Raw genomic sequence first — 13,717 nt, forward strand, 5'->3', positions numbered from 1 at the left:
AATATTCAAATACAAGACGCCGTGTTTTTATGGCTGCACCATTTGATATGCACCATAGATATTTGTGCATCATTATATACACATTTCCCTGTATGTAGCATGAAATATTTGGTGTCTTTGGAAAACTTGTTATCTCGACTAGAATTTAAAATAAAGTTCTGTGGGTTTGAACAAAGCTTGGCCGTGCAACCTGCGTTTGTAATGATGGAGCCAGCGGCGGGGGCGGTAGGAAAGAACAGGCTAAAGGTAGTTTTGCCGTAGTTCAGAGTTAGGGTGACCACATTTTCAAACCCTCAAACCGGGACCCTTAAGTGTCCCACACGTTCATGCACGCACACATGTATGCGCTTATGCACGCACCATAGGCGTTTTCATCAGGATGGGAGACAATTATTTCAGCGCTTAGCACACCTAGTGACTGCACCTTTCAACACCATGGACAGAGCCTCAGCAAACCAAAAATGATGTTTTGTCTCCAAAAATGTGCATTGTTGGTTGCATTGTTTATGTTTTTTGATTGGGTTAGGTAATAATGAGCGGGACAGGATAAACGTCTATGTAAGCGCTGAAAACAAGTATAATACTATTATTATTATTATTTTAATTGTGGTGAAAACCGGGACAATTTGTCAGGACTCAGGACACCCATCTTGAAACCAGGACAATCCCGGACAAACTGGGACATCTGGTCACCGTATTCAGAGTCTAATAATGTGAAGTAACTGGTAGCTTGTAAATATAGACGTTAAATGTAGCTTCCCCAACACTGGTGATTGAATGCACTTTTACAGTCAGTGTTGGACCTCTTCTCATTTGTCTCTCTGTTCTCCAGTTGGGACAAAGTGTCATTTGCGGAGTAACAGCTGTCTGGTGGCGTAACAGATTGGTGCCCGTGCTAATCTAAGCTGTAAGCAGCAGCTACCTCTGCCAGCTTAATCTGGTCATCAGTGCTGGAGGGGGGCTTGCCATGCGGCTGAGCGAAGCTAGGCTAGGCTAGGCTAAGATAACGGCGACAGGCAAGCAAAATTACACTGGGCTAAGCTAGCCGCTAGAGCTACTCCAGCCACCACAAATTAAGCCGGCATCTCCAGATGGCAGCTGGCTGCTACTATCCCATCCATCAGTGAGCACTGCTTAAAGCTTTAGCTATAAAAAAAGAAACAAAAACTGCGATGATTACTCTAACGTACCCCTGAGCTAGCGCTCCGTCCCAGATGACACACACTCACAGGGGATAGCATGCCACTTTGGTGCTCGGGGATAAAGCCAGCAACAAGCTACTGCTGATCATGACATTTCAAAAGCTGCAGCCACATCTCCTGCCAATACAAAATAACATTTCACTATGTACACAGTCGAGAGCTACAGCATTTCATTTGGTTCGAAATGATAAAGCAGCAGTGAGCCAAAGTCAATGGATTATTTCAGTCTTCCCTTTGATGTAGCGAGCTTGATACAATCTAGTAATTGAATCTCCACAGTCCCAACATCAAACTAATGGCAGCAACAGTCACAGCCCTGATGCGTTCGGTGGATATCATGCCACGTTTTTTTTTTAAGACTTGCGGGGGCTGATATTCAATGGCTTAATTTACAATCTGTTTTTAAGAGCCTCTAAACTCAATGTAAAAATGGTCATAGCATTCTGTCCATTTCGGTAATGCAGAGGAATCAATGACCCCTGAACAATGAAATCTAAAAATTCCTCTCTTGAGCCTCTTAAGCCCACATTACATGGCTTTCCTGTAATTGCAGCCTTTGCGTACTAACAAACTACACCTTGGCAACACCTCTCCAGGATTGTTCTCAAGTATATCAAGCATGGATATGTATACCTTCAAAGAGTTTTTAAGTATTTGACTTGTTTATGTTTGCAAACAATATAAATGTATGGCCTATAAAACCTTTTAGTGGACATGCAGTTTTGCCTTTGACAGCTCTGCACATCAATCTCAAATTAAAAACTACTCAGTGGCCAACAGGTTGTACTGGACAGCTCCCAGTGGCCAACAGTGGAAGACTGTGGTTCTACTGCTCCCACCATGATTGTGTGGAGCTGTATGAATATGAAGCAACGTGTCACTGGAGAGCAGCATGGAACTCTGTCAACTTTCCTTGGATAGATAACGGTAAAAAAAAAAAAAAAATACCCTTAAGCTTTCTGTGGCAGGTTTATCCTGTTTTATCTCTCTGGAATTTTTGTCAAGTTTACTGCCAATTATTTCTAATATGACACGCTCCACTGTCCCTTGGCTCACATCTACAATGCGTAAATTCGGTCTGAGGTAGACCAAGAGGAAGCATTCAGCAGAAAAGTCCACTACATTGTGTGGGTTTTATGCTTTCTCCTTTATTGGATTCCTCTCAGCCCCGACTAAGACCGTTCATATACCTACTTTCATTGAATTCAGCGGTGTGCCTTTAAGGGCTGGGTGGAGGCTGTATTAAAGTAATAGGCTGCGTGAAACAACCCCACCTCTGACTTTGTGACCTCCGGTAAATCCGCAACACTGCTAAGCCAGCGCATTTTCTGAAAAGCACACTGTCGCTTTCGGTATACAGTCAACAGATCATAACAGCGCTCGCTCCATACATCAGATGATCTGGCCGATGGGCATTCTCTCCCTTTCCCTTCTGCGTGGATTAGCCACGAGCTTAATGTGCTATCTTACCGAGGATTAAGAGCAATAATACACTCCACACGTTAGCCACTCTCACTCCCCTCTGTCTGATGAAAGACCTGCAGCACTTAACTTTGGCAAGGATCATTTGAAATAGGCGTTATGAGCGCACTACACCCGCAAGCCAGGTCTGCAGGACATCCAAGGAAGAGAGGATAGAGGTACTTTTATTGGGTGCCTGTGTGTCGAGACATTTGTTGAAGCCGTTCTTTGGTTTGGGGTTGCTGCCGAATGAAAAAGGAAGGCACTCTTCAAGCAAAAATGTAAAAAGCCTTTATTTTGGGACGTTCTGGTGGCTCAATGGTCTAAGATGCGTACCATGTAAAGCAGTGATTTTCAACCCTTTTCCTATCAAGGACCCCTTATTTAGTCCACATAAGGGCCACGGACCCCCATTTGATAAGATTTTGTCTCCTGGACCCAAATCTTAGTATACTTTTATTGTTAGATATGATTTTGTCCATAATTCCATGACTATCTGTATTGTAGGTAGAGAGATAACAAAACAGTCATTCTTCTACATTCTCTATTTGTGTTAACTTCTTGTAAATGAAATAATGGTGAGGTTTAACAATTCATCCATTTGCTGGGGACACCCTGGAACCCCCCTCAAGGACCTCTGGTGGTCCCCGGACCCCACGTTGAGAACCACTGATGTAAAGGCAACGTCCTGGGTTCGAATCTGGCCCAGGACCTTTGTCGCACATCATTTCCCTCTCTCTCCCAGTCTTTCCTGTCTGTCTCTACTTTGATCTGTTGAATAAAGGCAAAAATAGTAGTAGTAGAAATCTTTATTGTCCCCAATGGGGCAATTCGGTTCACAGCAAGCAGTTGCAATACATCAACAACATCAGAGAAACATAATCACATAGAGAAGAATATCCTGAGCTTTCTTAGTAACTCTCTTCTGATAGATAGAACTAAGATCATTGAGGTCAGTGCCAGTGATTTTAGAGCCGACCTCACAATTCCTCTTAACAGGTTCTTTTCTCTCTGATTTAGATTACTGAACCAGCAGATGAGAGCAAAAGTAAGAACAGACTCAATGCAGGATGAATAGAACATTTTCATAAGAGACTTCTCCACGTTAAAATTTCAGAGCTTCCTCAAAAAGAATAAACGTTGATAACCTTCATTTACAATTGCCTTCACATTAGGCTCAAAGCATGAATCATCATCCAAAATTGTATTGTATTTATACTGCTTTACCACCTTTACCTGCTCACCATTAATAAGAGTAGGTGGGGGGGCAGCAACTCCCCTGTGAAAATCAACGGCCATTTCTTTGGTCTTAGACACATTGAGTTGAAGAAAAGATTAGTTACACCAGTGTGTAAACTCAATTGGGCCATGGCAGGTCTCACCATCCTTTAGAAGGCTCAGTACGACAGAATTATTTGCAAATTTAATAACATATCTGGACTCATGGTGGCTCACACAGTCATTGGTGTACAACACAAATAACAGGGGTGAGAGGACACACCCTTGTGGCGAACCAGTAGAAGATTTAAGAGCACCAGAGAGGGCCCCGTTTACTCTCACCCTCTGAGAACGTTCAGTTAAGAAGTCCACAAGCCAGCCAACAATATTAAAATCAAAATCAAAATTACATATGAGCCTTTGTGCAAGAATATGGGGTTGAATACAATTAAAGGCAGAAGAGAAGTCAATAAAAAGCAACCTAGCATGGGTCTTAGTGCCTTCCAGGTGTTTTAATACTAAGTTAAGGAGGGTAATGGTGGCATCCTCTACCCAGTGATTCTCAACCTTTTTCATATCGAGGACCCCTAATTTAGTCCACATTAGGGCCACGGACCCCCATTTAATGAGATTCTATCTCTCAAACCAAATCTGAGACTATTTTTATTGTTAGATATGATTTTGTCCAGAATTCCATGACTATCTGTGTTGTAGGTAGAGAGATAACAGAGAAACTATGATCAGAACAGTAATTCTTCTACATTCTCTATTTGTGTTCACTTCTTGTAAATGAAATAATGGTGAAGTTTAATAATTCATCAATTTGCTGGGGACCCCCTGGAACCCCCTCAAGGACCCCTGGTGGTCCCCGGACCCCACGATGAGAACCACTGCTCAACCCCCCTCTTAGCTCTGTAAGCAAACTATAAGGGATTGAGTTTGTCATCAGTCATGGCTTCATAGTCAGGGAAGTAAGGGCCACGGGGCGATAGTCATTTAATGATTTAGGAGCCGTAACTTTGGCAACTGGAACTACAATAGAGTCCTTCCACATTTTTGGGATATAAAACACAGGATGCCACATAGTTGCCTGGCACAGTTTTTTAGTAGCCTGCCACCAATGCCGTCAGGGCCAGGACTTTTCCTCTCCTTAGTCTGCAAGAGAGATTTCAGCGCTTCCTCCTCATCAATAACAATACTACTATTAGAGGCTCCAGCATTACTTCTAAAAGCAGGGTGTTCATCTTTAAAATCATGCACATCAAAACGTGAATAAAACGGATTCAGATCTTCAGCCAGCAGCCCATCAGCTTTATCAGATATTATAGCTTCCTTCCCTTTGTTCTCCATCCCCACCATTGACATAATACCCTCCCATGCAGAACGTGAGTTTCCTTTGCTTAGTTCATTCTCTACTTTGTCTTTATAGCTCAGCTTAGCTTTCCTAATTTCCCTTCCGAAATTCCCCCAAAAAAAGCTAAAATTAACATGGTTTGGAGTCGATTTTATATGTTCTTTTGAACTAGCCACTAAATAAATCCCATTTAGGTTTTTGCTTGATGAGTGCCTTGCGACTCTTTCCTTCGCCACAAAAGATTTTACGCCGGAACTTTCTACACCCTTCTAGGATCCGAAGCAAGGTGAGGCTTGAGAGAGACTTGAAAATCCTTCCACCACAGTCGTACTTTGAAACCTCTTGCAGATAACCCCTTTTTTTTTTTGGGGGGGGGGGGGGGGGGGGGGAGTAGTGGAGTATGAGCCTCTCTATACTAATGCGACTAGAGCCATGTACCCTCTACTGGGACTGTGTGATTGTACCCAGGCTATTTTTAGTCACATTTCCACCATGACCTCCTGCTACATGCTCTGCCTTTCCCCAAAGTAACAATCCTTCTAACGGAGAAGCTACCCCCCCCCCCCTAAAAGACGCTTTCATCATCTGCTCGCAACAAGATAGAACTTCAGAGGAAGAACATCAATCAGAAGAGGAGTTGTTCCTTATTTCCCCCTTCTCCTGTATTTTTTTTTTCTTTTTGTGGGACGTGGGTGTATCTTAGCGCAGAATCCAAACATCATTAAGAAAGCTCAGCTGTGTTTTGCACCGATCCTACAAGTTTCAGTCGATTGCTCAGCGGGGACACGGACTTTTAAGCATACCAACAAAGACCTAGCCTAGAGCTGCTTTCCTTCTGAACTCTTCCAGTGATAAAGCTCTATCTTTAGATTTCACCCGCGTGTTGAGGAGAAGTCGGGGCGCACAGCTTGAACACCAGTGTGCGAGGTGTCTGGTGAACGGCAGTCTTTTCCATCGTACAATGACTCCGATGAGCTTGCTTCACTTTCAAACTTGGGGGGAAGAACTTCTTGCTGCCTCATGCATCCGCTGTGCCACAAAATCAACCAAAAACCTTTTCCTATCTTATTTCTCTTCCAAATTGCAGATTAGTGATATTGCCAGACTGGAAAAAAAAAGCACTAGATCCGTTTTTTCTTTCGGTCCAACATAACACAAACGTGTCTTTGCAATCCAGGATTTGCAGCAGGATTGATGTCAGTGGTATAGGCTAGAAGATGCTTCATGGTTTGAAAGAATTCCCCCCTTGATTCCAGGAGAGAGGTGGCTACTCTGATTTGGTTTAACATCAAAGCGCCCTACATATCAGAGGTTCTGGACAGCAAAGACCAATCATTTATGAGACATGAGGCTAGTGCTATAAGTGCTGACATGCAATTGGGTTTTTTTTTTTTTTTTTTTGGCTCGAGGGAGAAAAGACAGGCGGAACTGCAGCTCACTCAGGTCAACTACTCCGGAGCCTCTGACTCCTTCCCTCTTTTCTCCATTCCTTTCTTCGTTCAAGCCTTTGCGTGAAGTTCCCTATCGTCAAATCTGGCGTAAGCTGAAGCCTCCACTTCTCTGACGAGCAATTAGGAAGGACTGAAAACGATATTATTCTACAGTAGAAGCAAAGAATGCTTGGTGGATCCGTGCTAATGGAAACTTCCGACGTGTAAAATTAGCAAAATGTATTGCAAAATGAGCCATCAGCAAGGAGAAGAGTGAACTGGCAAGCTTGATTTGTGTGTGTGTGTGTTGTGTGGGCACGAACAAATACCTGCCTGCCTGCCTGCATGCACGCGTGTGTGAGTGATGACGCAAGGGGGGGGAAAAAAAACAGAAAGAAAAAAACAGACGTCCACACTGCACACCTACCTCCAAACGCTGGCCTCATCGTGAAATCGTGATCATCTACTTTCAGGAGATGCTCTGTCTTCGGTTTGCGAGACTTGGTCACATCTGGAGGCTTCTTCGTCAAGGAGCTGGAAGAAGAAGAACAGCAGAACACCGGTCAGAGGTGTTTTTGAATTCCCAAAAGTGGCTTCGAGGAGCCCGGGATGCCTGCGGATAACGAGACGCGTCGGGAGCTTCAGCACACAGCCGATACAAGCTTTCACCCTCTTCACCTGTCATCACGTTTTGGGGTTTTCGGGAAAGGTTCCGTGCCCATAAGTCGATACATAATTCATTTGATCGCGCAGAAACGAATCGTCACATCATGATAAAATTGGTCTGTCAGGGGATTTTTGAGAGCAAGTGTCTGTCTTCATGCAAATCAGGCACTCTGATTACAGACATGTAGCTCCTGAAATTTCACCCTGATTTGGATATAATTCCATGCTGTGAAAATTGTCAAAGATGTGTGTTGTGGTGTGTGTGTGTGGTGGGGTGGTATGGGGGTGGGGGGGGATGGGGGGGGGGCACACGCTGCGCTAAATCACCTCTGAGGACAGATGGACTCAACGTGGCCCGGGCACGTGGCTATAAGGCGTGCCCTGGATAGACAGATATAGGGTTTCTCTACCAGCGACCTCAGATAAACTATATATATAACCAGATGTGAAACTCTATTGATCCTTGTGTGTGTGTGTGTGTGTGTGTGTGGAGGGAGGGGCGGAATTAGGTGATTAGTCTCTGTCTCTGTCTGTGATCCCCCCCCCCATTGTAAATTTTTTAGGTGAATACGGTGCTTTTCATGTCACAGAGCCCAAATATACCGATATGCTTTTCTCACTGTACAATTGGATACAACCACGATACGATGTAATTAATAAAAAGTTCAATGACAGCAAATTCTGACTGTGCAGAATTCTATTTATTTCTGAGCCACAAATCTTTCCAGCGATGCCATTGGCTCGCTAGAATATAAACAATTTAAAAATGTCATTACAAAATGACAATAATATAATTTGGGTGGAGAGCTTGTGAAATTGTGATGGTCGATTACTACAGCAGAATAACATGAAGATGATATTGCGATTCATTTTTCTGCCCCCACAATATGTATTGTCACATTTTTGTATTGCGATACATTGAATTTCGATATATCATCCCCTCCCTAACATTTGATCGGATTTTATCCCAGGGACCGATATAGGAAAATTGTAGTCGTTGATTTAGTATTGAACTCTAGAGCTCTCTACACTGTGGGGAGGAGATAATAGTGGTGAGAGAGATATCTGCTATAATAATCATTCTTATATATTCTCTCTCTAATTGGGATTCTAGTGAATTAATCATAGTGAAATTAAATCATTCCTCATTTGGCTGAGGACTCCTGGAACCCCCCTCAAAGACCCCCAAAGGCACTCTCAAGGGCCGCTGGAACACTCGGAAGGACTGTTGTAAATGTGCTCAAGAACCACCTGGAACCCCCTCAAGGACCCCCTGGAACCCCCCCTCAAGGACCCCCTGGAACCCCCCTCAAGCACCCCTCCCCGAGTGTCCCTGGACCGAGTTCAGGCTCCCGGTCTAATGAATGTCTACTCACCAGCGGCGGGCGGCAGCGTCACAACAAGCGTCTCTACATCCCTAACAGTCAAAAAAATTCGTTACCGGTGATGCTGATTATTAAATAATCTACACCGGTCGGTTTAAGGTCCAACTAAGTAGCCAAACTCCTTCTCCGTGTTTCGAGCAGTTAGACCGGATTTATTCCCTCTACTTACGTGCCATGCTTTTGGGTTTCCACGGCACCGGTCCATCTCCGTACGCGGCGGCTGTGCTTACGGCATTCCCCGGCAACGAGCAGACACAGGAGTAAAACGAGCGGCTTGGTCAAATAAGGCATCGTGATCGCGCAGGTCCACAGGTGAGTCCCTCGACAGAAGCCCCTCTCAGTCCGTGTCGACCCGGTCCCAAGCAGCGGCGGCGCATCTTCTTCCTCTCAGCGGGTGGATGGACGCGTCCTCGGTCATGGCATATCCGCGCGGTCTGTGCCCGGGCTGCGGATGGAAAAAAAAAAAAACTCTCTACCGATCGAGTGAGAGAGAGAGAGAGAGAGGAGAGAGGAGAGAGAGGGAGAGAGAGGGGGGGGGGGGGGGGGGAGAGAGAGAGAGAGAGTCTCAACATCTGTAACCTACATGCTCAGAAAAAAAAAAAACGGGATTATTTGCAGCCTCCTATGACACAACACTCGGAGAGGCAGATTATTATTCCTCCCTCCAGTAAATAAAAACCTTTGCCAGGGCGTTAGGTTGCATTTCAATTTAGGGGGGGTGGGGGGGGGGGCACACACACACACACACACACACTCTGGATCAAAATCACACATGACATACTACTGCATGGGCACAGTGGCATAGCGGCTTCAATGCAACTCCGTTTCCCCCCCCTGGTTCATCAGCAAGATTGAAAGAAAAAGATCATCAAAGATCATTTCTTCACATGAGAAAAGTGATCAATTCATCCTCCCCCTGTCTCCGCTCTAAAATCGACGCCTATGCTTCCCTTGATTTGACATTTAGGTTGAAGATGAGCATCAGATGCTGCAGGGCAAACACACCAAAAAAAAAAAAAAAAAAAAGAAATCCATGCAATTGCCCGTTCGCATATCACATATCACATTCCATCAACCTGTTGCACTCACTCGCACTATTTTCACATGCGTGCGCCGACACTTGACTTTTAGACACGGTCGGTCGTCTCTCAGCTAAAAGCCATGCCACGCCAGAAGGAGCACAGCCCAGTGGGTGAGCCCGCTCCCTGTCTCTCGGCACCCACCCCCTCCCCCCCTCCCTCTTCCTATCCCCCCAACAGCACCCAGATGGGCCAGCAGCACAGTAGAGAACCTCCACCTCCACCAGATGTTCCTCCACTTTGATGAGTCACCCCCCACCGCCCCCCCCCCTTTTTCAGCCAGCACCCACTCCCTCGGCCAGCACCCACTCACCCACTCACCCACCCAGCACCCAGCACTACGCGTAGCCTCGGGAGGAAAAACGCAGCTTATCCTGGATTTGGCTGCAGCTCGCCGGGCACAGCTCTTTCCCCTCAGCCAGCCGCTGCGTGATCTGGCCTCTTGCCAGTGCCGCCAAGGGATGGGATGTATTATGTAAAAATTTTCAGGGGCTGGCATCTCCATATTAAAATGGGATAAACCCTGCTGGTTAATTTAGCTGCAATGCGTCCAGTGCCCAGGCCTTCCTTCGCCTACTGTCAAATATAAGGGTCCTCTGGCTGGAAAGATGAAGATCTGTGAACTTGGATTATCTGCTTTGTGTGTGACAGGAGATGCTTCATGGCTTCAGTGGACTGAATTTAAGGGTGCAATAAGTAACATCGCGGGAGGGTTGATAGGGTCATTGATCAATACCCCCACCCCACCCACCCCCCATCCTACCTATTGGTATTTTCAACTGCTTAACAATGGAGGATGCTGCTCTGAGCGAGTGACCAGCGTCTCAACTAGGGCTGGGCGATATGGACAAAATCAAATATCACGATATTTTTGACCAAATACCTCGATATCGATATTGCCACAATATTGTAGGGATGACTATTGGTGCTTTCGCGAAATATTTGCACAATGAGATTTTTGATAAATAATCATCAGTAATGTGGATATAATGACTAAGTGGGTAAAGGCAAATAATAGAACAGTTAGAACAGTCTGGTAAGTTCAGAAAATGACATCACTTTACTGTAATGCAGCCTTTAAAACCAGGAAAAGACACTTATGCCATATCACGATATTACCATATCCAAAATCTAAGACGATATCTAGTCTCATATCACGATATCGATATAATATCGATATATTGCCCAGCCCTAGTCTCAACACATTTCAGCTCAGAATGCTGAAAAGCCTCATTCTCAAGGCAAACAAGCAAATGACAAAGCTGTATTATTATTCCAGTATTTAGCATGGGGATATATTACCTCTTTACTTGTTTGATGTTTCTGTTGGATCCCTGCTCTAATTAGCTAGCTTACTCTTCTCTATTGGGAAAATGTGACTTTATTTGCATCAATTGTAAGCTGTGCCAGAAACCTGTCCATGTTGTTGCAACTCTTTAGTCACCGATGGACCGATGTTGTGCCAAAACTATTTTCTAAAAAAAAAATGTGTTTCCCTTGGCCCACTTCACATTTCACGTCAGGGAATTAAGAAAAGAACAAAATCGTTACAATTTTTGTTTTCCTATCGCTGGCTTTTCAAAAACATTTTAAAAACAATTATTAGCAATGAGTCTAGGAGTTATTAATTGCGTGTCCCCCGTGATGATTTCCTTGTGCAGTGGCAAAACACAAACACACCGGCGAGAAGAGAAACACATTTTTTTAGGGGATACAAACACCAGCTGAAACTACATTTCACTGGTTTCTGAGATTTGTCATCGTTTTTCCAATTTAAGTATAATGTAAGCGCATTCAATTATGTTCCTTACTGCCTTTTATTGTTTTACCCGCATTAGGGCTGCAACTAACGATTATTTTCATTGTCGATTAATCTGTCGATTATTTTCTCGATTAATCGATTAGTTGTTTGTTCTATAAAATGTCAGAAAATGGTGAAAAATGTGGATCAGTGTTTCCCAAAGCCCAAGATGACGTCCTCAAATGTCTTGTTTTGTCCACAACCCAAAGATATTCAGTTTACTGTCATAGAGGAGTAAAGAAACCAGAAAATATTCACATTTAAGAAGCTGGAATCAGAGAATTTTGACTTATTTTTTTTAAAAATTACTCAAACCGATTAATCGATTATCAAAATAGTTGGCGATTAATTTAATAGTTGACAACTAATCGATTAATTGTTGCAGCTTTACCCACATATTTGACAACTCTTTACGTTAGCATTGCTAGCTGACAGCAACTACCACACAGTTACATAGTAGCTTAAAATACTATCACGTATCTTTTGGCTGTGACTATTCTGTCTGTCATTTTGCTTTTGATACTTACAGATACATAGGCTTAGATAGAGCTAAACGTGTTTCGTTTTGCGAGCTATCATGCTTGCTGAGCTTGGCTAAACTACTACCCATGTTGCATTTTATGCTAACGTTAGCTAGCTGCCATGGATGCGTTGTTACCAACTTTCCCGGGGAAAGTAGCTATTGGCTGCCCAAAAAGTTGCTAGAAGTCTCCAGATGGCGTCATGCACTAATATGCATATGAATTCGCTAGCCCCATATCCAAACCTTTCTGCCAATTTGGCACAGTGGCTGACGTACTGCAGCCTCAAATTTTCATAGACGGTTTTATCCGAACACTGATCCGTCATGCCCTCCATGTAGAGGCCAGCCAGCAGACTTAACGCACATGTTCTGGCTATGTCCGAATCTCTCCACCTTCTGGATAAGTATATTTAAAGCTTTTAGTGAGATGTTTGAAATCCAATTTGACCCTGACCCAGCCTGTGCCCTCTTTGGTTTAACATCAAAGGAATCCCGCGCTCTCCTACCAAATAAAGCCTATGCGCTCATAGCTTTCGCTGCACTCCTTGCGAGACGTTTGATCCTCTTAAAATGGAAGCAGCGCGTCCCTCCGTCCTCCTCTCATTGGGTCAAAGATGTTATGTATTTCTTAAAGCGAAAAAGAAAGAAAAGAAAAAAATTAAATACACTCTCAAAGGCTCCTTTCAAACCTTTGTTAAGACATGGAGGCCCTTTCTGGATTTTTATGACTCTGTACAGGAACTCCTTGATTTCAGTCAATTTGTCATCATATTTGATGAATAGTGCTTCTTTGTATTTGGGGTATGAGTAGGTGAACTGAAGTCAAATATACATGTTTTGTAACTTTTACTTTTATCCTGTGGGATGAAAACTTGGAAAATCAATAAAAATATTCACAAAAAGTTTTTCATACACGGCCATTTGAAAAGGCACTCGTCTAGAACTGAAAGAAGAAACCACTCTTTGGATTCTGAAATTATTAATCATGAAGGCCATTTTTTTCTTTTGTTGAAAAAACACTCAGAGCCAAATTCTGTCAGCTATTGACTAACATAGAGTGGCAGGTTCACTTTTGTCAAAATAGTGTTCTGCGTGAATAGAACACTATTTTAGTGAACTGGTATTAACATTAAATGTCACTAGTGCAATGACATTTTGCTTTGAGCCCCGCTGCTGCACAGAGCGCTGTTCGCTTGTTTATTCAAAGTTTATTAATATTGAACGTGTCGCTATTAGAAGTACACAATTGCCAAAATTGGATGGTCTAAAATGATGCTGGGAAAGGGACCTGGATCAGGAGTTTTCAGAAGATAACTGGAAAAAACTCTTTGCATCATGGTATTGTTATTCACGTGATATTAAAACCCAAGATATTAAATAGATCCTACTGGACTCCTTCCAAATTAGCAAGGCTTAAACTTAGAAACAGTGATACATGTTGGAGATGTAATAGAAAGGTGGGAACTCCGGTGCATACGTTATACGATTGTGACAAAACAGACAACATGTGGGATGACATCATTTCTTTCTTGAATAAGATGTTTGGAATACACTTGATCAAAAATCCCACAATATGTCTCTTGGGATTACTACCAGGC

At 43.6% G+C, this 13,717-nt stretch overlaps 1 protein-coding gene across 2 annotated transcripts in view; it reads right to left on the minus strand.

The window, feature by feature from the left end:
- gabrr2a (gamma-aminobutyric acid type A receptor subunit rho2a) overlaps positions 1-9,007 on the minus strand; it is a 40,646-nt gene extending 31,639 nt beyond the window's left edge. Inside the window, exons 1-2 of one of the 2 annotated variants that reach the window (XM_071520592.1) lie at positions 8,893-9,007; positions 7,093-7,203 (exon numbers count right to left, since the gene is read on the minus strand). In XM_071520592.1, coding sequence (XP_071376693.1) covers positions 7,093-7,203; positions 8,893-9,007 — 226 coding nt within the window. Of the gene's footprint in view, positions 1-7,092; positions 7,204-8,885 lie in introns of both variants that reach the window. The other variant, XM_071520591.1, reaches the window with a different exon arrangement.
- Between the last annotated feature and the right edge of the window lie 4,710 nt (positions 9,008-13,717).

This window comes from Centroberyx affinis, unplaced genomic scaffold, assembly GCF_046629955.1.
Source record: "Centroberyx affinis isolate AG114_WGS23_722 - 3 ecotype Tasmania unplaced genomic scaffold, CSIRO-AGI_Caff_v1 ptg000812l_1, whole genome shotgun sequence".
In the NCBI taxonomy this organism is placed as follows: domain Eukaryota; kingdom Metazoa; phylum Chordata; class Actinopteri; order Beryciformes; family Berycidae; genus Centroberyx; species Centroberyx affinis.